Source organism: Leptosomus discolor, chromosome 11 (genome assembly GCF_034619465.1).
Source record: "Leptosomus discolor isolate bLepDis1 chromosome 11, bLepDis1.hap2, whole genome shotgun sequence".
NCBI classification, from domain to species: domain Eukaryota; kingdom Metazoa; phylum Chordata; class Aves; order Leptosomiformes; family Leptosomidae; genus Leptosomus; species Leptosomus discolor.
The window spans coordinates 10,671,961-10,695,103 of record NC_141401.1 but is presented as its reverse complement, the minus strand read 5'-3'; the positions used below and the strand labels follow the sequence as shown (position 1 = coordinate 10,695,103).

At 38.2% G+C, this 23,143-nt stretch overlaps 2 protein-coding genes across 4 annotated transcripts in view; one reads left to right on the top strand and one right to left on the bottom strand.

Annotated features, from left to right (window-relative positions):
* Positions 1-1,195: 1,195 nt before the first annotated feature.
* Positions 1,196-11,710, bottom strand: SAXO2 (stabilizer of axonemal microtubules 2). Its single transcript, XM_086471773.1, has 4 exons — positions 11,667-11,710; positions 5,205-5,384; positions 3,782-3,984; positions 1,196-2,178 (listed from the first exon to the last, which is right to left on the bottom strand). The coding sequence occupies exons 1-4, from the start codon at positions 11,705-11,707 to the stop codon at positions 1,196-1,198; spliced, it is 1,407 nt and encodes a 468-aa protein (XP_086327899.1). The 5' UTR covers positions 11,708-11,710.
* A 910-nt stretch (positions 11,711-12,620) lies between these two features.
* Positions 12,621-23,143, top strand: part of EFL1 (elongation factor like GTPase 1) — an 82,103-nt gene continuing 71,580 nt past the window's right edge. For 2 of the 3 annotated variants that reach the window (XM_009953122.2, XM_009953114.2), the window contains exons 1-9: positions 12,621-12,711; positions 13,364-13,431; positions 13,629-13,713; positions 15,121-15,254; positions 15,884-16,021; positions 16,891-17,105; positions 21,483-21,606; positions 22,480-22,556; positions 22,701-22,837. In XM_009953122.2, coding sequence (XP_009951424.2) covers positions 12,621-12,711; positions 13,364-13,431; positions 13,629-13,713; positions 15,121-15,254; positions 15,884-16,021; positions 16,891-17,105; positions 21,483-21,606; positions 22,480-22,556; positions 22,701-22,837 — 1,069 coding nt within the window. The remainder of the gene's footprint in view (positions 12,712-13,363; positions 13,432-13,628; positions 13,714-15,120; positions 15,255-15,883; positions 16,022-16,890; positions 17,106-21,482; positions 21,607-22,479; positions 22,557-22,700; positions 22,838-23,143) is intronic. The other variant, XM_009953130.2, reaches the window with a different exon arrangement.

The window sequence follows — 23,143 nt, the reverse complement described above, 5'->3', positions numbered from 1 at the left end:
TTTCTGAAAAAAAAAATTGTTTCTATGTATTTGTAACAAGTAATTCTTTGAAGAGCAGACAGACTGAAGCCAAGCTGTCTAGAGATTTTGGCATCTCAGCTGATATTTCTTTTTTTTAACTGAGTCTGCACTATTTTCTCTCATCTCTACGTACACCTTTATCATTTTCTGCCACTTTACCCTCCAGACTGCCTCTGCAGTGAACTTTGGCAGTAATAACAGGCTGTTTAGCTTTAAAAATCAGATAGCAGGATCAAAACCTGCAGCAGATAGATGTTCACTTTTTGAACCTGACTCACTCTGCTTCCTCACCATCTACCTTAGAAACTTGAAAAACAATCATCTGTGAGATATCTTCATGAAATGTGATTGAATTTGCACATTGGGTTTAAAACCTACTCAGGTGGGGAGGACACGCCCTTAGCGTGTCAGTGTGTCCAAAGCTGTGCATCAGCTTTGTTTCCTTTGGAATTAAGGCTGAAAAAGCACTATCAGAGAAATGAGGAAACAGAGTCTAATGACCTGCTTTTTGTGTCCGAGTGATTTCAAGCATGTGTACAGAAAAAGAGCAAGGTTACTTCTTGTTAATTGCTATCAGAAATCGCAGGGTGACCTTTATACTCTCCTCAGAACTGAATGAAGGAAAAATAATGATGACTAAAGCTAAAACTAGGTTTTTAGAAATGCTTAGGTGTCATGGGATGCTATCTTATGACTTGGGCAGCAAAATGTAAAGAAAAACAATCTCCTTATCAGATTACTCAAAGTATTGATGAGATGAAAAACTGGACTGATGAGCTAATTTAGATTATTATAGCATTATTTGCTTACTATGAAAAAAGTTATGATCAAAAGATACTTGCTATTTTGCAAATACAATAATTTGATTTGCAGAAAATCTGAACGTACAATACATATGCTTGAGATGGAGCACAATGAAATCTAAGAAGTTAAGAAAATTAGAATACATGATAAAAAAAAGAATAGATGTCATAAGATGCGTTGTTCCTACAGAAATTGGCAAATCTTTATTAGTCTTGTAATATACTTCTGGTTTTGCTTTGATTTTGTTCAAGCTATTAGTTTAAATGCTTTTAAAAGCAGAATTTGCATTATGTAACTTGCTTTTAGTGTTATTTGAAGAAAAAAAATGAAAATTACTTTACCAGGTTGCTTGCAATATTGCGTTAAAGTATTACGACACAACAGCTACTTCCTTGGGAATAGGATTACTATTTGACTCAGAAAATTCTGGAGTAAGCTGGCGGAAGAATTTGTGACCACGAGAATCTGTGTTTACATAGACATAACTGGGAGGAGAGGGGTAATTTGCTGGGCAGATCTCTTGTTTCTTAGGAGTATATTCTGTGCGATACATAGTTTCATCTTGAAAAGCTGCTGAACTAGGAACTACAACATGTACAGGTTTGAAACTTTGAGCTGGAATGATCTGATGTGGTATGTAATGAGATCTGAATGTAGTTAAATCATAAAATTTTCCCGCAGGTTTTGGAATTTCCTGTTCTTTCTTAATAATCTCTTGCCGACAGCTGCCCCAAGCTTTAAAGTCTTCTTTCGTAGTTGTATTCCTTTGAAAAGGGGCATTGGTTCTTCTTGGATTAGAAACTGGTCTTATGGGGACAGCAGGAGAAACCTCATGCTTAATGTAATCAAGATGGCTTGTGGAGTTAAAGTCCATGTTGCCTCGGGGTGGAACGTACTCTTTTGGTTTGTGGACCTCAGGCAAGGAGACCAGCCATGGCTGAAAACGATCCTGGAATTCAGTGACCCCGTTAAAATGAGCATTGGATCCGACTTTTGCATTTTCAGGTTTGCAGCTTTTTGCAAGTTGCCCAGGTAGCCCTTTAAAATCATTTCGGTGGGTTGTGAGATCTTCAAAGGGTTGGTTGCTTGGCTTGTACTCTTCTTTTGATCTTACAAACTTTGGTTCCAGTTGATGAGCAACGTAAGAAGTGCGATGGCTAGTAGCACTATCAAAAGGCACATCTGAAAGCTTGGCCACACAAGGAGGTTTAAAACTTTGTCTGGGATTCAGTTCCCTAGGAACAAAGTCATCTTGAAAAGTAGTAGAATTTCCAAACTTCTGTGTAGGTGGGTGGTATATATGCTCCATCTTACTAGCTTCCCTTCTTTGAACTTCCCATGACCTGTAGTCATCTTTAAGGCAAAAACAAAACTTCACCATACAAGTGTTACTACTTAAGACCATTCCTTTAAAATTAAGCCAAATTGTTCTGGTATTAAATCTTGCAAAACAAAATAACATGGATTAAGTGAGAATGATAATGTTATTTGCATGTGATACGACAAAACTGTCTTCTGTAATTGGTGTGATCAAAACAGACAAAAAAAACGTACGTGATGCCCTATTTTGACCATATCCTCAAGGAAAATGTTGCATGTACATATTTAGTGTGTTCTATACAGAAAATAGCCATATATAGGCTTGTATACAATATCTCACATTTTACTTAGAAGTTTATGCAAATATACAAGACTGAAATGAACGTTATGGGTCAATGGGTTATGTTCACTGATTGGGAGAATTCTCTCTCTTAATTTCCATATCAACATTACAATATCTTAAAGCTTGTTGGGATTTTTCTTTCTTTCCTTCTGGGGTTTTTTACTGACAGACTGTTCTGCTATAGTTACAAAACTTACTGTCCCGTCTAAACTTCTTCACAGGCAGTTGAAATCAGTGGGTTTTTCACTTCTTGATCCCTACTCCCTGTTGAACTGCTAACATACATTTTAAATGAAGCAGTTGCATGCTGCCTTAGTTGTATGCTGAGACTAGGCTAAATTATTTACTATTTGCTAACTTACTACTTACATGAAGACTAAATAGAAATATTTAAGTTTCCTTATAAATTATTTACAATTAATAAGTATAAATAGAATGTATTTATATAAATGCATTTCTATCTAGCATAGACCTAAGCTTAAAGAAGCTAGTGAAATACAACTTTGGGTTTTTTTGATGAGCCTTTTTTCCTAAATTTTATCCTTCCAACTCTCTGTCACTGCACTCTCTCCTCTGCTCATTTTGCACCAAGCCCTCTAACTTCCTGTTTTAATAGTCATAGCTGATCCTTGTTATTTCAACTATCTTTTTGATACCACTGGCCCTCATAATCAGGAACATCTTGATTTTCTTCAGTCTAGTAGATTATACCTCATAAGTTACTTCAACTTACTTTTAACTGGGGCAATGCATTACATGTAACAAATTCAGTAACACATATACAAAATTTTCTACTGGTATAAAGTATATCAAGGTCACTTGCCAGAATGACTTAAAAGGAGATTCAGTCCCTTTGTACTGACCACGGCAATAATTTGTGTCAAAACAGATAATTACGAGGATGATATGCAAGCTATGCAGTACACAAGACAGAAGTCTAAAATCAACTTTGGACCTACTCTGTGGAAAACGTCTTACATGAGCTAAAACTATCTGAAAGATATATTGGCACTTTATTTACAACCAGCTTTTGCCTGAGATAGCCTAATCAAGTGTATGTTAGATTTTCTCTCCTTCTAGCCAAGAAAACCTTAGAGAAGGCTTTTCGTTTAGAACCAATAAATGTCACCCCTAAACAACCGGAGTGCTGAACATCTTAAGGTATTATCACCTGCTTTCTGTTATGTCTAACTCTCTGGCCCAAACCAAGAAATCCAGTTTCTAATATAGATAATTCAGAATACTACCTTCATCTTGGTTATTTCTCTTTCTGAAGGTGGCATATATTATTACCTTGATAGGTTGGTATGGTATCCAATTTTCCTCTTGTGGTGTGTTTTCTCTCTAGAGGTCTTACTAATGTCACTGGTTGTACTTTATGAGCATTATAATCTTTCTGGTATGTGGTTCCCAGTTCTATCTTGCCCGTCTTTGGTTTATGTTCTTCTTGTACCTGAAAAGGTCGCTTCACAATATCATATGGTAAATAATCAGATCTGAATTGGGGAAAAAGGAAACACTGGTTAGAAATTTCTTTTTCTGATGGAGTCACTTTTGTAATTTTTCCACTATACAGAAGAACAATGACTTAGAATTTTTATTGCAAGAAATCAGTCTGATGCCATATATTAGAGGGATAGCAAAGAGAAAAGAAAACCATAGTACATAAATCTACGGTCTCTGATGCATGATACAGCCTTTATTCAAAGATAGGTGGTGAAGCAACTTTTTCAACACTCCGAGTCTCATTCCCAGTTTCAAAATATTCTTTAAAATACCTGAAAGGAAACTAGAAAAAGTTGCTGTAGTTTTACAAAGAAATGATCCAGAAAGCAGAAGCAGAGCAAAGATACTACTGTGGCAGCATTTACTAACTGCATGAGGAGAATGGAATATAGTCAGAAACAGCATTTTACTGTTTTTATACGGGCACATTACATTAAAAGGCTGTATATTACATATGTAGGTGTTTAAACAGTATATGCAGTACACAACCAATCTTGCAGAATGGCATTTGGCCTTTCTATGTACGTCACTTTTGGGTTTTTTATAAACAAATAAAGAAGTTTCACCTGTTGGCCTTGTAGCTTAAAAGAAAAACAATAATGGAAACAGTAAAGGTTTATGCTCCTGTCACGTTATTAATAATGAAGAAGTGATGTCTTTTTCTAATTCTCTGAAAGACACTCATTGATTTTGTAAGCTTAATGTCAGAGTCTGTACACTGACAAGACAGACCTACTGAAGCCCTTTACAGCTGGCTTTCTTCAAGCTCCTAATAATTAATAACTGTCTAAATAATAATAAAAAAATCTCTGTTCCTTTTTCTTAAGGTTTCATTTTCCCCATTATCTGAGTCCACACGCGTATTACAGCAAGTTCCCCAGCTTGCCAGCTTTTTCAGGCTTGATAAGACCTAGATTTCCAAAATAGGCTGAAAACAAGGACAAAAATTTCAGATTATCTTTACAGGTTAAAGGATGCTGTAAGGAATGCAAATCTTATTGTACGTGTGCTTCACTATTTTTTGTGACATTTTAGTGGTAACTGTATTTCTACACTCAAAATTTATAGTTTAAAATACGCTAAAAGTGCAAAGGATGCAATGATTGCATTTTGAAAATGATTGCAACACAGTGTTAAGTCCCCCCTTAAAAGAGAAAGTATGAGAAACTTTATAGAGTAATTGTAAAACACATTGCTTCAAAATATTTACTTAAATGTTGTAATTCCTTCCATTTTCCCACGATGCACTTGGTACTCTTGTTTCGGCTTAAGGCTCCAAGGAGGAGAGATGTTGCTATACTTGGGATATTTTTCCGCATACTCTGTTGTGAGGCACGGCTGTTGTCCATTATCATAAATCCTTGTGGGTTTATGAGGGCAGCGATGGCGCCTGGGTAAAACACATCAGATGAGATCATTTTGAATAGTTTCATTTAAGGGGAAAACCCACACCCTATCTACTGGGAGTGAAGAACAAATGGGGAGGATTGAACAGCAAATGGGGAAGATTGAACAATGTCAGTAGCTTGTGTTTAAAATCTGTTCTGAATGATAAAAACACAAAATATTGTGCTGATGGCATAGATCCCAGAGCACAGTATACCAGTACAGTAAGAAACAGTACCAGCATGCGAGTTAGTCCTTAGTACAGAATACAAAGGATGGATAGAGTTGATCTCAGTCCTCTCAATGCTGCTACCACCAAGATGGACTTGCCTCTCTTTTTTTAAGCTTTAATGATATTACTAGTCTTATTTGTAAAAATAACTATGCTTCATTTCTCCTCTCATGTTGTCTCTTTTTTTACTGTTTTCTCTCATCGCTTGTCTTTTATTTCTGTGCATCTGCTCACCTATTTTCACCACAACTCTTGATTGACCCTTTTTGATTAAAATTTTAGTGGTGTGAAATCTCATTTGCGCTTCTAGTGTTCTGCAGGCCATTTCTGACTTTTCAGCCCTTTTTCTTCCAAGGACTGACTAAACCCTCTATCCAAAAACTATGTTTGTTTAGAAGTAATGACATCTCTTTTTCTTAAGAGCTTTATTTCAATTACACCTGCTTATCATTGATCCCTATTTTATCAACACCATTGTGTTAAAAGTCGTTAATTGGTATATCATGACTGACTTCATTACTTATACCTTGTTTTGTGTAAATTATACATGAAATTAAAATGTACCTGTTATTTTCTATATTCTTTGAAAAATCTTGTTATATTAACCTAATTTGTACAACACACATCTCTCTGGTAGTTTGTTTAAAGCACAGTTTTAAAATTTTATTTTGGTTGACATGATTATTATTTAATCTCTCCTTTAAGTAGATACATAACGCAAGATGTTCCTCCTACTTGCGGCTGACAACTTGCAATACTGGTTCAGATATAAGCAAAGGCAAATAATAAGAAATACTTTTTAAAATAAACAAGTCTTGTAAAATTCTGTACATGAAAAGCAAAAATAGCTAAAGAACAAGAAGGATAAAAGTGTACAGCTCTTACTGGGTACAAAAAAAATCAAGTTTCTACCAAGGAATAGCTCAAAAGTCAGCAGAGAAGTTTAGCTAGCACTGAATACCAAAAAGGAAAAAAAGGAAATTAAAGCAAGGTAAAATAGAATACAGAAACAGACATGAGGGACTCCTGCTGGGAAAAGTAAAATGAAAAAAAACCACTAAGAAGTTATCTGGAACTGGACATCCCTAAAGCTGGTGTTAGTTTGGGCTGCCTGACTTTGCCAGCTCAGTAGTTCAATAAATGAGAAATTAAGTAGCCCTGTCTAAGAAGCCAGATCCTTCCAAAGCCTCAGGCCCTTGCTCCTTTTCAATCAACTCGACAGATAGTCAAGTAACAACTGAGAAACCTATTCAGAACATAGCAGGGAAAGGAAAAAGGAAGAAGTGGGAAAGAACAGGAAAGGCAGGAAAACAAGGACGTGAGTGTATGCTATTTCTCAGCATGGTGCCTGCCTGCCACTACATTCTTCATGAAATTCAGTTACCACCTTAGTAATATTTCTTCAGTAAGTATAAACAGCATATGCTGTGTCATGTAGCATCTAAAAGCAACAGCAAAGCAGAAACCATTGAATTTATGTTTCGAAAGTTAGTTAAAATATGAGGTATCAGTTTATAATGTTCTTCACTTATTTTAGGCATACAATTCAAAGGAGTTTGAAACAAACGATATTCACCTACAAGAACTTCGTGTTTACAATCTTCAGTTTGCCATAGGCTGGTCCAGAAGGCCAATCACCAAACAAAAAAAACCCCTCTGTTCCAGTATCACCAGTCTTTAAAGACTTAATCTCACTATTTTCTAAGCAATATTGCCCGTATATCCCCCATGTTGCACAGTGAGCCTGTAGTTCTTTGTAGATTCAACACAGAGGTGAAAGTAATCTAAAGTATCTCTCCAAGGAAAGAAGTTTTTGTAATTGCATTAGAATTCACTGCTGAATAAAAAATGTCCTTGATGCCAGTCATTTCTAGCATATGAAATAATTCTGAACAGCCTCTAACTATGCACAAAATTACTTTGATTCAGATGAGACTGTTCAGGAAGATCCTGCATCCTACTCTGTACTGTGAAAGAACTTTCAGTGGGCCTAAAGGTAATGTAAAATTACCTTAATATCAATGTGAATTTGACTTGGAGAACAGATTAGGGGTTTTTTTGGTTAACCGATAAATCTACTTTTGGATGTTGTCCAACTGCTAAACCAAAAGTTTTAATTTAGATAACAATTTTATAAAACTGATTACATAGGGCATCACAGCTCTTTAGAGAGATGATGCTAAGAATCATCAGAGAAGACAGATTACAACTGATAAATGAAATATGTTGGTTACAATTTGCCCAGAACTCCCTGAGTCACTGATTATTTTAAACTTTTAATTGTAGTTATCCTAAGTTCAACCCCAGAGTTACTGGTAATTCAAGTTAATTTGGTGAGAATACGCCTTCCCCCATGACTGACTGCTGCTTGCTTTGATGGATTATTATTCTTTCTCTTCTTTGAGAGAGACCAATTATCCTGTGGCTTGCATAAGGTCTGAACAGAATCTCAGCTAAATAAAATTGACAGTATATGGGCTCTCTAGTGCCAAACGCTGTTGCTCTGATTATTTTAAGAGAATGATGCTGAGTTTCACTTATTTGGATCTGGCATACATACAGTTGGTTTTTATACAACGCTAGCAAGACCCTTGAAATTTTCCCAGGAAGTATTTTACTCCCAGAGAACTAGACTAATACTGACAAAAGTGTAATGTTTATCATCATAAAAAAATTATTAAAAAAAATCCCACAGCTTAAAGTTTCAATTTTATAGAAATCTTCCTCTTTCCTTTTAACTTACATTTATTCAGGAATCTAGATTTTTATGATAACGATAACAAAATAAACAGGGAAAGGCTGACAGACTGAGAAGAAGATAAAGCGGTAGTTTATTTTCATATCTCACAGCTAAACTTCTATGCTTTTGTATGCTGTGAATAGTAGACAAATACTATTCTTGAGTGCAGAGAGTTGACCTGCCTCAGAGGTTTTAGTCATCCTTTGGAAGCCAGACTTAACATCCTGTATTTGCTATTAGACATTTCTGTTGAGCCAGTGATCTGAAGCCTGACTGTACTTGCTAGCAGGGGGTAAATTTTCTCTTGTATTAAGTTAACACATTAGGAACCTATGGGAAATAAGAAAATAAAAATACTTCCTTCTGTTTATGGATACAATCCCAAGTAAGACTAGCTCATACTTTCTCCACATGAAAAACATACCTATTCTAAAATAAGAGATGGATCTGGAATATCTTGGGAAACAATACAGCCATTACCCTGCACAATGCAGTTTTGAGAACATTTTTGTGCTTTATTTAAAAAAAAAACAAAACAACAAACTCCAACCAAACTTACACCTCTAACATAGCAACTTGAAAATTATTCTCATTCTGCCTGGGCAGTATCTTATGCTACTGCAAAAGTCTTAAACTCAAGAGGCTAGAAATTATGTCAGTTATGAAAAATGGAGAAGTCCCCAGCATTGGGACTATTTTGCAAATAGGTCTTTGAGCATGCTCGGCACTGGGTACACTTCCAGTGGTTTTTGGCATTACAATTATTTGTTGATCTTGAAAAAGATCACCTAATAGGCACAGAAAATGATTCAGTCTATTAAAAAGGAATCTGTTAAAAATATTCTTAAAAATCTCCTAACAATTATTTAAGAGTTCAAGACTGCAACCCCTAATATGAACCCCAGCACTCCTATGTGAGCCTTTAAGGAGTGGATCGTGAGTTACAACGCAGAAAAGGTCATTCTGCCATTTGGGGGGCTCTTCTCATTTCCCAGTAAAGAGAAAGCAGAATAAAGGTATGTTTTATTGACTTTCCTCCCCTGTATTCATAATTTTTTTTTGAGTGTTTTCACTTCTGTGAACAGCTAGGAAAGATTATTTCCTTCTATTTTATTATTTAGAATGAAACAATAATTATATCTCCACAAAATTTTCTGAAAATAGCTAAATGGTAACTTCTACAAAATATTAGACCTTTCTCTTCGCTTTGAAATCTCTTCTAAGTCGTGTATGCATTGCAATACCCAGGTAACACTGCCAAGCGACCAGACTTCCCCAAAAAACAGAAACACTGTAATGGCACTGAAGCGAACACAATGTGCTGCCTAAACCAATAATGGCTTAAGATGTTATTGACTGTAAAAACTTTACTGGTGTTTATTTTAAACCATAAGTTTTGTGCCTGTTTTGTTCAATTTTTCATCTTATTAAACTGATGTTTTGAATTGAGAATTTTCAGTTGAGTTGAACTTCATTTTGTGCTGTCAGGTTGTGTTATCTCACCATCTTTACACTTGAGCCTGAGCCAGATTTGTTATCTCATCAATGAAAACAATGTGTTCCAACCCTTCATTAATCTAGGACTTTTGAAACAAGTTTATGGTGCAATCTACACCCACAGTCTTGGCCAAAAAGAACATGAGAAGCTTTACACACTGCCTGTCTCTCATCCCTATCTAAAGATTAAAAAAAGAAAAGTGGCTGATGAACAGCTAGACAGATGTCCCACAGAGACACACACAAGGAGCATGCCTGCTGTACAAACCTCGACGTGAAACACTTTGCAGCCATAGGGTTGGCCCTGTACTTCTGAAAGACAGTGATCACACTCTTGTGATCTTATGATGACTCTCCTGGTATGTAGGTGTTAGTCTTTTTTATTTTTTTTAATACTAAAGACTGAATCTTTGAATCCTAAGATGTGAATCCCAAGATGATTATTTTTCTGGGTGTTTTTTTGGGGTTTGTTTTTTGTTGTTGTTGTTGGATTTTTTTTAAAGTAGACAGAGAAGAAGTTGAAAACATTTAAGGGTATTGACTCCAAACCTATAAAATATATATATGAATTTTGCAAGGTTTAAATCCCTTATGATTTTGGGAAACACGGCTTGTGAATTGTTTTATGTATGACATTGATAATATCGCTTATAGCCTGCAACAGTAATTTCAAACAACAACAACAAAAATGCCTGCTTGTATTACGTCTGCCTCCACGGGCCAAAGCAGCTGTAGTACAATGATGAACTGTGTGTCTCCAAACAGGACCATTGAATAGAAAGAAATAGTGAGGCTTCCCTTCACAGTGGGGAGTATTAACTAGATGTGATGTTAGAAAGGCAGATATATTACATCTATTTTGAAGGCCTGTCTAAGTTTAGCCTGTACTGAGGGCTAAACTATTATAGTTGCTTTATCACGCAACAACCCCTCACCAGCCAGGGAGGGGAATCAGGAAAAGGAGAGCAGACCCATGGGTAGAAGCAAAACAGATTTAATGAAACACCACCAATACCAACAGAGATACACAGTTATACTCAACCAAATGAACATCCAGTCATCACAACCAGACCAGAGACCAGTCCTCCAGAGAAGCCAGAGCAGGAGAACACCAGCAGGAACCCCACAGCAGCTCCCCTTCCTCAGCAAACCTTCCCCCTTTACAATGACCATGACATTACGGTAAGGCTACCCCTGTACCTAACTCAGGTCAGCTGCCCTGGCTGACTCAGAACCGCTAACGGCCGGCCTGGCGTGGCTGGGCTGGGATTCTGTCCCGGCCAAACCAGGGGCCGCAGCGCTGGCACAGGTTCTGTCAAGCCTGACCCAGGCAGAACTCCTCTGAGGGCTCCTTCGGCGCTGTCCTCCAGGGAGAGCTGGCTCTGCCTTAGAGGAGCGCCTGACCCTGAAGTTTAGCCTAGACGGCTTCGAAAGACTGTCTCCGCTCTTTTGTATTTTAATGCATTTCAGACCTGCTTTTTCCCCTACCTGACTTAAACATAAATACTGAGAAGATCCCTTTGAGAAAAAAGGGAAGGCAGAAACGGTTGAAATGGGAATGTTACCCAGTTTCTGCCTTCCCACTGCTGAAGTCATTAGCCACGATCGGGCAGGGGAGTCCCCGCGCAACCCGGGATGGGCGAGGAGGGGACGAGACGAGGGGATTTTTTGTGGGGGCGGCGTTGGAGGGCCCGGAGTGCTAAGGGGGACCCGCCCCCATCTTCTGGGGGGCCTGTACACCCCCCCCCCCGCCCCGACCCGGGGACCGAAGTCTCCCCCCGCTCCCCGAGGACCGTGGCGCCCGCGGGGCTGCTCACCCGCAGATGCAAATCTCGCACAGACACCGCAGCGGCTTCATGGTCCGCGCGGCCGCCCCGGCCGGGGTAACGGCGGCCGCGCTCCGTCGCGTGGCAACGGCGGCCGCGCTCCGTCGCGTGGCAACGGCGGCGTCCTCGCGACGAGAGGCCTCCGCCGGCTTCCGTCCGGCGTCACGCACCGGGAGGGCGGGACAGGGGAGGAGCGGGCGCGGGCTTCCGGGTGCGAGCGGCGCGGCGCCGGCGGGAGCGAAGGTGAGGGGTGTGTGTGCTACCCCTCCCCCTCCCTCCGCCGTGAGGGGCCGCTTGGCGCGGGGGGACGCGCGGGCCTGGCTGCGCGGGAGCGGTGGCGCGGCCTCCCCCGCCTCAGCCCCGGCCCGGAGGGCTCCCCACGCCCCGAGCCGGGGAACGTCGGGGGAGGACGGCGGCGACGGCGGCCTCCCGGGGCGTGGGTTCCCTGGGGCGGCCGTGCGCAGCCGGAGCGTTGGGGGGCCGGGAGCAGTCCCGGGGGGAGCGTGGCGGGGCGTGCGGCACCGGACGGTGACTCCTCGGAGGGGCGGGAGGGGAGAGCGGGACCGGGCACCGCCCCCCCCCCCCCCCCCCCCGGCCCGGCCCGGGGGTGAAGCGTGAGGTTGTGCCGCTCCGGGGCACCTTCGGGTGCGAGGGCTGAGGCGGCTGTGTGTGCGTCCATACCGAAAAACTGACCGAAACCCCCAGTCTCCTGATTCTTGTTAAAAATCGAAACGTGCCGCGTGTTTTGTAAATTTCTGGTACCTGAGGTGTAGTGCAGGTGGTGTCTGAGGAACGTGACGCGCTCCGCGTGTCAGAGGAGGTTTCCGGGATGAGTAGCTCTAATCACAACTGCCGTGATTGGAAAAAGAAAAGAAAAAAACCCAGCTCTTTCTTGAGTTTTCTCCTAAATAAAATACTTTTTTCCGTTCACAGAATTAGCTAAGCATGGGCCTCACAAGCGTGGAAAAGATGGTTAGTCTCCAGAAGAAGACTTCTGGGATCAGGAATATCTGTATATTAGCTCATGTGGATCATGGTAAGACGGGTGTTTGTGAGTGGCAGAGTCCTCCTGAGGAAAACACGTCTGTGTTAGTTTGATGGCCAGATATTTTGGTCTCTGTTTTAGAGCAGTAGGTTTTCATGGATTTAGCTTCAAGCTGTCTTAATCCTTAATCTGAGAAGTAAATTTGCTTTATGCACACTTCTTTTGTCCTGGTGCAGCTTATCTTTCAGCACTTAAGAGAGCATTACACTGTAATAATTTGGATTAGTTGAAACAACGTTTTCTACTTTTGTGATACTGAATGAATTAAATATATGTCTGTGTGAGGTGGGCTGCTGTATTGCTGTGTTTAGTTAATGGAAGAAGTTCGTTATGTAAATGGGAAAAATAAATGCTTATTTTACGGGACAAATCTTTTGTCTAATTGCACAATATACTGAGTTCCGGTGTACTGTTTGTTATTTCAACTGCATTTCTGGTCGTAAACAGGTAAGGTTGCATCCATGCTTCAAAAATAAATTTGTGTGCACCTAACAGGTGAAGTTGAGTAATCAGACTTATTTTTTTTTAATTAGCTTGTAGTTTTGTGGCATTTTAAAGACTTTATTAATGTTGATATCTCAGAACGTCAGATGTTGTTGCATCTTTTTCCATTGTCTATTAATTTAAGTAATTTATTTTTCAGGCAAAACAACTCTAGCTGATTGTCTTATATCTAGCAATGGAATAATCTCTAGCCGCTTGGCAGGAAAGGTAAGAGTTATACTGTCTTTTTAAACAAAATTCTGGTGTTTATGTGCTGGGACTGTAAATCAGTGATGATTAAGGAAATTCCATTCCTAGTCTTGCTAAACCTTATTTTCTCCCAGTCATACCCTTTGACAGTTGGTAAATAACTTGTGAAGATGATTCTACAGATTTATCACCCCTTCTTTTGTTTTTGTACTCAGCTGAGATATCTAGACAGTAGAGAAGATGAACAGATCCGAGGAATAACAATGAAATCTAGTGCAATTTCATTGCACTTTGTGAAAGGTAAGTTGTTGGTGCTGGCAAGTATAAACTTTAATATGTATTTTTGTTGTTTTTCCTGTCTCTTAGTTGTTGTTACTGTGGAGATCTTTTTGTATGCAACTTCTACTTTTGCATTTCTCAGTGTTAGGCCATGGTTCTGCAAAGACTTAGGTGTGTGTTTTAACTGTTGACCAAGATAATCCAGTTCCATTTTAGGGTTAGGAAAATCATCTTCGGTCATACATCTGAGTGCAAGCAATTAGAATAGTTTCTTTTATCCTTTTATTTTCGATCTAAATCTTTGTTTTTTTATCTTAAGTCTTGAAAGGCAAGATTTTTGTTTCAAAAAACAACAAATTTTGAAATTATTTTGTACAGTCTTATCTATATTATACTTCTGTGTCAAGGTGCCTGTTATACTGTGCTATAAAGTGTTCAGATGTTTTTTATAGTGTAGTTACGGTCTGATCTTTGTTATGACTCCACGCTCCTCACCAGTCTTATCCTCAGCTAGGTGAATGAAAAACATGAATTACGGTACTCATGGGCTTGTGCAGAAAAAAGAGTAACAGAAAAATTGCGTGAACAAAAGAGTCACCATTAGTCTTTCCATTTCAGCTACAGCTGATTATAAAAAGTAGTTGGACTTGATGATCTTCCAGCGAAGTATTGGAAGCTGTGGCTGGTTTATTATTGACTCTGAAATGACCTTACTTTTGATGGTTAGAACCTTTTATGTCTGTTGTTTTTCTGTTATATTGAAATTTAGATGCTGAAAAACTTGTTAAACAGAAAAGTTGTTTGACCGTAATTTGATTATGGCTGATGATAAATGCAGTGAGTTCATCAAAAGTTGACTGGAGTCTTCACTAAGTAGAATTTTTTGGGGGAGTAGTGTAGAAAATACTGAAAACTTCTCCTGTATTGATATATTGAAGATATTTTAGTCAAAAGAGTCGAAAGTGTGTTTTTAAAAAAATTGCAAGGTTGAAGTGAGACATTTTATCAAGAAGATAGGGCTTATTTTTGTGATAATCTGTCATGATTTATCTTTAAAATGCAGGCTATAATGCAGTTGACTTGTGTTTTAGCTAGCCATCTGTTTGTAATGCTACTACATGCTTGTTCAGTATTCAGGTTTTTCTTTTTGTTTGGTTGGCTGGTGTGGTTTTGGTTTTGATTTTCCGAAGGTAGTTGGGCATGGAAAGATGAAAATTGGCATTAAGAGAGAAATTAAAAACAATTAGACACAAGCAACAAGATACTGTGCTGCTGACAGTCTTCCTGTCCTGTTGGAGTTTTTCTTAAGTGTAATGGTTACTGCAGATTTGATCCTTAGAAATTAATAATAGCTTAAGCAGTATAACCAGGTGGCTAAAAGATTTTTTTTAAAATGTTCTGAAATACTAATTTATTGTTTGATCCTAGGTGATCAGGAGTATCTGATTAATTTAATAGACTCCCCAGGGCACGTGGATTTTTCTTCAGAAGTATCTACTGCTGTCCGACTCTGTGATGGTTGCATCATAGTGGTGGATGCTGTTGAAGGAGTCTGTCCACAGGTGAAATAAAGTATATTGCATGGAGAAAGAGGGTAGAGAAGACAGAGTAAGCAATGTCTTAAGTGCATTATCTAGAAATAATAGATGAGCTGGCTTAAGGAGTTTAGTAAAACTTGTAATGAATGACAGTGTACTTGAGGTATGAAGGAGGATAGTTAGTGTCATAGTTGTGCTGAAAAACTGAGCAATGCTGGCAAGCGGGTGTAGTGATGCAGGGTTGAAACAGTGAGCATGCAATTTTCCAGGTAATGGAATATTTGTATAGAGAAGAAGTAAGTGTCTTAAGGGAAATAATTTAGTATCTTTACATGCGCTTTTAGGGTATTGAAAGTGAAAAAATATGCAAAATAACATTGAGTTTGCTTTTTTTCCCATGACTTACTTTTATAAAGAGGGATTATTTTGTTGTGGGTGTTCTTGCCATGAAATTCTGCCATTCTGCAGAATTCTGGAATAACTAGCACTGTGTACTATGGGAGTCAAATTTCTGGTGTGAATGTCAACCTATCCTTTATTACAGGTTTAATTAAATTTTAGAATTATATTGTCATTTTATTTAGCATTCCATCTCTTGTGGTATCAGCCTTTCTGTAATGGATTTTTTTTTTTAACTATTTCCTTCTTAATAGACTCAAGCAGTTCTACGGCAAGCGTGGCTAGAAAATATACGTCCAGTATTGGTGATTAATAAAATCGATCGCTTGATTGTGGAGCTCAAGCTGACCCCTCAGGAAGCATACTTGCACCTTAAGAATATCTTAGAACAGGTATTCATGTGTGTATATAGTGTCATGTTCACACAGCAGATTTTTTGGAGGGTTTTTTCTTGCCCCTTTTCTCCATTCTTGAATTGAAAGAGACTAATTTTCACTGCCTTATAGCTGGAACAAATTTAGTGCAGCAGAACCAGTTTTTTCTTACTTCACATTATCAAGCACTATAACATCTAGTCTAATTTTTAACATTGAGATACTTTTTATTTCTAGTTGGTTTTGAGGTTCATTCAGAATACCTGCGATAGAGAAAAGAGAATTAAATGTCTCTTGACAGGTCATCAGAAAGAGTCCTCATTTTCAGAAATAATATGCTGAATCTTTTGTTCTTCCTGTTAAATTGCTTCAACTTCTCTGGAGGTAGACAAGTAATATCTTTAGTCTGCTCCTGATATTGATGGACGTACACAGGGATAAAGTAAATTCAACTTTTAAGTTAAGTTGCCTTCAAATTCTTCTTTTTTTCCCCGGAGCTTACTTTTAAGCACTTATCTACCTGGTTTCCCTTTGCCCTCTGTTGGCAGTAACAAGTTCCTGTTTCGCCATTGCTTGTTATGAGAGACAAAGGGTATTACACATGATACTCCAGATCTGATTCAGTCCTGTTGTGGCTGACTTTGGTTTGGAAAGTACACAGTGCTTAAGTCAAAATGTTAGTCCCTTCAAACTCCTGCTGTCTTCAGACGGGCAGGATTAGATACACAAGGTCTGTGTTTCAAATTGCAAAATTAATCACAGGCATGCGATCTTGTTAAAAAAACCCTCTTCTTTATATTTTGGAGGGTGGGGGGAATTGCATTTTAATTGCAAGGGTTGTGATAGAGTGAAGGAATCTTAGGGTGTCTTTACATATCCTTCTGTAGATCAATGCAGTCACTGGAGCACTCTTTACCTCTAAAGTCTTAGAAGAAAGAGCTGAGAAAGAAACAGAAAGTGAAAGTATTTCAGACACTGCACCAGGAGATCAAGTTTATGACTGGAGTGCTGGATTGGAAGATACTGATGATTCACATCTTTATTTTTCACCAGACCATGGAAATGTGGTGTTTGCCAGTGCAATTGATGGCTGGGGTTTTGGGTAAGTCTGGGATTTAGTTACTGGCTTTTTAAAAATTGATTACTGCAGTTAATCTTAAAGTGTTTTCAGATGCTTCATGTTTCTAAAGGTGTTTTTTATATTGTTCTATGATATGCAACTGTATATAATCAGTTCTAATACATTATTAACCCTGGACAGCTGAAAATGCCACCAGCTTTGTCATCTATGTGACAGGGACCCCAGTTTCACTTACACAGCAGCTGCTGAGCCCACTGTAGTGTCCAGCCTAGCCTGATAAGCTTAAGATTTTACTAATCGGTGACATTTGATAGGCTATACTAAACTATGCCAAAAACTGCAGCAGTTCTGGAGCTGTTTTTCAAGTAGTTTGGACCTTCCAGGGACAGTGACATTCCTCAGGCAGGCAGCTGGCATCAGGGCAGCAGTTTCATCCGCCCAGTTAGGTCTGGGTCACAGCATTCCTGGGATCTGTTTTTTCTGTACCAGACTTTGACTTGCCCTCGAAATGACGCGTTTGTCCTCAAGTGTTATGTTCCTCAGTCTTAATGTAGCTTTCTTCTGTTCTTCATTGAGGTGCCTTTCTTACCACTTGTTACCTCGTCTTTGAGTTTCTCTTTCAGTGGTTGCTAAAGAACATTGCAGAGCTGTTTAAGTAAATGTAAGAATTTGGGGATAGAACAATTTCAGAAAATTTTCTGGGTTACTCTGAGTGTGTGATCAGTTCTGTTTTACAGTCCTGTCCTTAGTTTCAACGGGCAGCAGGCTAGTGTGAAGATTGCACATGTTCCGATTGCTTGCCACAAGGTGGAGTCGTTGTCTTCATCATGAAAATACAATTAAAAAGCTGCACTCAGTAGGGCAGTGTGTGTCTTTGGTATTGCAAAACTTTTTTTTAAAAAAAAAAGTCAGCTCCAGGATTTTTAAGTCAAAGTCAAGCTCTCAAATAAGGTTCCGTGTGTAGTTTGTAGTCTAGCACAAGGATTTCTTATCACTGCAGAGGAAAGGGAAAATAAAATAGGCTGGTTTAGTTTAATTATCTGTCATGATTAATATTTTATAAAAAGAAAAATCAGGGTGTGTACGTGTGTAAGGAAATTGAAAACAAATTCTGATGTGCTCTTTAGTCTTGAAGATTTCTTTTCATAGAGGGTGTGAGGGGAAACCTTTTCATTTCTGAGGGCTAGAGAGGGTTTTCCGATACCTTTGGTGATCTGCACATTAACACACGTCCTATCTGAAGTCCTCCATTCCCACAGTCTCTCTTCTGTTTTATGATGTGCAAGGAAGCAATATTTTGATTTCTGTAGGCTTTAGCTTTTCTGACTTGTAATTTTTCATTGAAATTCCATGGAAAAAACGTAGAACAGTAGTAAACTGTTTTTACACAGAGTGTTTGGGATGCAACTGTTAGAAAGTTAGAGTTTGGAGTCAGATTGTGAACATTTTCTTTAGCAGATGTTGAAATGATTTAGAGCTATCTGCTATTTTTGTCCTGTATGGATAAAGATTGGGCAATTTGCAGCTTGCTTTTGTTTTGGATACTGACAAAGCCTGTGGAAGGGAATAAATGAAAACAAAAAGCTGAGTTTTTGTTTTGGGAAGTTCAAAGGTGGCCTAAGTTTAGCATTAGTATTCTAAGTATGCTACCAGGGAATGCTAAACATTAAGAAAAAGGCTTCTTAAAGAAAATGATACAGTGAAGTACTTTGTTACAGTAGGTAGAATTATAAGCTCAAAAGCAATTTGGAAGCTGTTTCTTTAGATCAAACTACTAGGTATTTGCAAGTAAATGATCAACTATTAAGATTTTATAGGTTACAGAACTACATTCTGATATAAGCATGTGGTCATAAACACTCTGATCACCTTGCTAAATGGGAAAGCAAGCATGTTATGCTTAAATGGTAGGTGAATATAATGGTTATTTTTGTAAAAGGTGAGACTTCAAATAGTTATCTTTCTGTCATGATTTCTTTTCCTCTGATAATTTCTCTGCAGATAGAATTAAATTTCATATAAATGTGGCAAAGAAAGTTGATTTGTTTCTCCAGCTCAGAAGTTTAGCAAAAAATACTTGTTTGAACTGTTTGACACAGGAGTTTACTCTCTGGTGTACTTCCAAGTTAGGTATCTCATTTGTAGTAACGTTGGGGTATGTACAGAGAGGGGGAGAAGAAAATTTCTCTAAGCAGTGCTTCGGGCTTGAGAGTCTTTAATATGTTGTTTTTTAGAGATTATACTTTGTGTTAATTTTGTTTTTATTATTTTTTCCCTGAAGCTTTTAGCACTTGATGCATGTTGGTAACTGATATTTCTGCAGAGTGGAATGTGTGATAGATGGTTAATGATATATGCTAGGGTAATCTGAAGTGGAATGATAACTGGTCAATCTTTAGTTATTTCTTTGTATTTGCTGTGTCCCTGCCACTTGAAATCTTTGTCAAGTGGCTTGAATCTTACTTGCAGAGTTTCTGTAAGTCTGAAATCTAGGTACTGCTTGTAATTTTGCTTCAAATGGGGAGAAGAAATGGGCCAGAGAGGACCTGTTCTTATTTTTGTGATTGGTATATTGGTACACTAGAGGGGATTGATAGGCTTTATGTTTAATCTATGCCAATACTATACTGATACGTGATGAACTTAAAAACCTTATAATGCTTTTTATTGAATATGAGATTAAACCCTGTGTTTGTTAAGATTCCCTAAATTTTAATCCCCTTCTGCTTTATGTATTTTAACTTTTAATTGTAAGATTATATTAATTGAACTATCTATGTACGAGATTGTAACTTATCCAAAAACGTTTATGCATCTGACGTAGGCAGGGGATGTTAGTATTCTGCTGCTGGGTCTGGATCAGACTGTTCATACATTACACAATAGACTAATTTATGTTAATCTATTTTCTAGCCCACAAAATGTGCCTACAGCTTGGACAAATAACAGGACTCCTATGTGCTAATTTTCTTACTTGTACCTGTCCTAATTCTCCATTTTTCTCCCACATCCTGAAAATGTTTTAATGTGTTTGTTGAAGCTAAATGAAGATTGTTGGCTTTCTGATACTACTTTTTTCTTATAATGAACTGGTGGGCCCTGGTTCTGATAAATCATATAATTGGAGGGGGCGGGAAGGAATATTTTCCTTAATTAGTTTCAAGAGGTTCTTCTGGACTGCCAGCGGTGCAGTGTACTGAACAGTGGATCAGTGGAGCATTTTCTTAATGGGGCAAGCCTTGACTGTCCTCGGTTGTGGGCGCTGTTCTTAAAAGTGTTACGACTTGTCATGGCAGAAAAAAATTGAGCAATTAGGCAATGCCAGCCTCATCCAATGCAATTAGTACATATGCTTTTATTACAATCCTCAAGTGTTGAAAAAAGCCATAAATACATATGCAGGAGTTGCTGGCACAAGAATCTGGAAGGTTCTCCTCCTGTTCAGAGTTCAGGGTAGTTGGGGGGGGGGGGGGGGGGGGAATTAGTAAAAAAAAAAAAAAGTCTCCTTTTCGGTCTTACTTCAGAACCTGATAGCTTATGTCTTGTTGACCTGGCAGGTGTTTTTTTAGGTGTGTAGAAATTTAAGAATACCGGATTTAGAAAACCAGATTATCAAATATCATTGTTCAGTAAATAGGATTGCTCTGATTATAAGCGTATATTTTTGTTTCTGCATGCACAGGGAGCAAATATGTGATTTTTTTTGTTGTTGTTGTTACTGCTATAGAATGTTCAGGACTCCCTCTTTAGGTTTTAAGCAGCCTGGTTTTGTTAACTCTTGGGGACCACTGAACAGCACAATTGGCTTTATGACACAATTATGGCATTACAGTTTTTATGTTGTTTTCTGTGTTTCATTTGTTATTAAAGCAGTGATTCAAACAAGAAGTGCCCTAAGTAGTTAATTTAAAAAATAATTATTACTGTCTGATGGCTCAAGTGTGGCTTGAAAGAATAATTGTGTTTTAACTGGTACCATTCTGGTCATAGACTATTTGACAATAGACTATAGTTAAATGTGTTGCGGAACGTCTTTCGTAGAATAAATTTGAGAGTAATCACAAATATTTAGAACTTTTGTATTATGCTTTTGAGTTTTTACAGGGGGAGGAGGGTAGTACACAAATATTTATTTGAAATAAACTAGTTCAGCCTTGAAGCAGTCTTGAAACAAAACAAAAACATACAAATACTGCTGACATTTTTGAGCTGTTATGACTAAATATTTTTGCAAGTATAAGTTAATGTGAGCTAAAGCAAAGGCAATTGGAAAAATGGGAGTAAAATAAGGATTTGAGATTTCTGTGTCATTTTCGTGTAAGTGGTCTGTTGCTTAGGCTGATAAGCACGTGTAAACAGCATTATACTTTTGTCAAGATACATTTTGTTTCATTTCAGCATTGAGCATTTTGCCAAACTGTACAGCCAAAAGATTGGAATCAAGCCTGCAGTACTTCTGAAGACTTTATGGGGAGATTATTATCTAAATACAAAAGCAAAGAAGATAATGAAAGGTGATCAGGTAGGGAGGTTGTCAGAAATAGTACCTGGGTTTTATTTTGTTTCGTCTTTTTTTCTTCTTTTCCTCTTAATGTATTCTGAAAATTGCCCTCAGTACCTTTTCCCTCTACATCAGTGGAGGTATAAAGTCACTAGAATAGCCTTGCATCAGCCCTTGGAGAAGAGAACATTCCAAAACTGACCGTTCAAAAGCTACATGGAGGAAATCTCGTCTAACAGTGCTCACATTTGCTCTTAAATGTCTCTGTTCACAAAATAAGGGACATTCTAGCTTCAAGGTTTCAGCATGGAGCAAAACACACAAGATGAATGGAAGACTACCAACATAGAAATGAGAGTAATGAGTGTGAGTCTGTCTTATTTGAAGAGTCGTTCAACAGCTAAGGATTTAGGATATTCGTGTTTAGCTTACGATTTAGAAAATGTCTTTTGCCTTGGTGAAATCCCGTTGAATGCTACACCAAAATCCTGGCCTCAGAACTATACTTCTCCTGCGTTAAGTGTTTCCACCATTAAAGAGAGGGAAAGGGAGTTTCCCTGTTTTCATTAAATGATGATTTTTATGTGTTTTCATAGGTGAGGATTAATAGTTATACAAAGGGTGATAACTAGGCTCAAGGTAGACACGTTCTGTAATTATCGGGCTTTGAGATTGAAACCCTTGTCATTCACTTTTAAATTTCATGTTTATTTTGTGCCTTATACCATTCTTGTAAGATAGACTGTTGAAGTAATGATCTTCTGTAGAAACAGATAATTGTCTTGATTTTGAATAAGTACTCCTTATGGAACTGGTCAGTTAAAAGTGCAGTCTTAAGCCTATTGTAAAAGTGGGGAATTGCTGGTAATTATTTGTATGTTTATGTTCTATCAGTCAAAAGGAAAGAAACCTTTGTTTGTGCAACTGGTGCTGGACAACATATGGAGTCTGTATGAAGCTGTTATGAAAAGGTGAGAAGATCTATAAAGTTTTCTTTCCATGTGCTATGGTGATCTTTTTTTTTTTAAGTACTCGGACAAGAAATGTTGTAGATGCTTGTTATGCAGTGCTGCTGTGTTTTGGTTTTTTTAATCTATTTATTATTTTCCTTACAGAGACAAAGAAAAAATTGAAAAGATAGTCACCTCTTTGGGATTGAAAATTGGTGCAAGGGAGTCACGACATGCAGACCCTAAAGTTCATCTTAATGCCATTTGTAGCCAGTGGCTACCAATTTCTGATGCAGTCCTCTGTATCCTTAAGGAAGATACTACTTTTTGGTCTATTGGCAGCTCTCAAACTTCAAAGAGTGCTTACATATTTCAGTGTGTGATTTGGTATGATTTGTTCTCTTTTTTTTCATGACTGTGCCTATGCTACCTGGACCTATTTTTCTCACTTGTAATATTATTACGTATCTACAATTAGTCTTGCATTTCTACCAACTTTGTGCTTTTGCCTGCATCCTTTTTTTAGAAAAATAAGTTTCGGAACTGGAAGTAGTTTAACAATACCCTTTCATGATGTAGTTTTAGATACAAATTTTAGTGCTTTTCCT

Excerpts from the sequence above, each read along its gene's own strand:
- SAXO2 (XM_086471773.1), bottom strand. The coding sequence starts at position 11,707 with ATGAAGCCGCTGCGGTGTCTGTGCGAGATTTGCATCTGCGG. Across the intron at positions 5,385-11,666 it reads TGCGAGATTTGCATCTGCGG|GCGCCATCGCTGCCCTCATA; the intron begins GTGAGCAGCCCC and ends TGTTTTACCCAG. Across the intron at positions 3,985-5,204 it reads GAAGGAATTACAACATTTAA|ATCTGATTATTTACCATATG; the intron begins GTAAATATTTTG and ends TCCCCAATTCAG.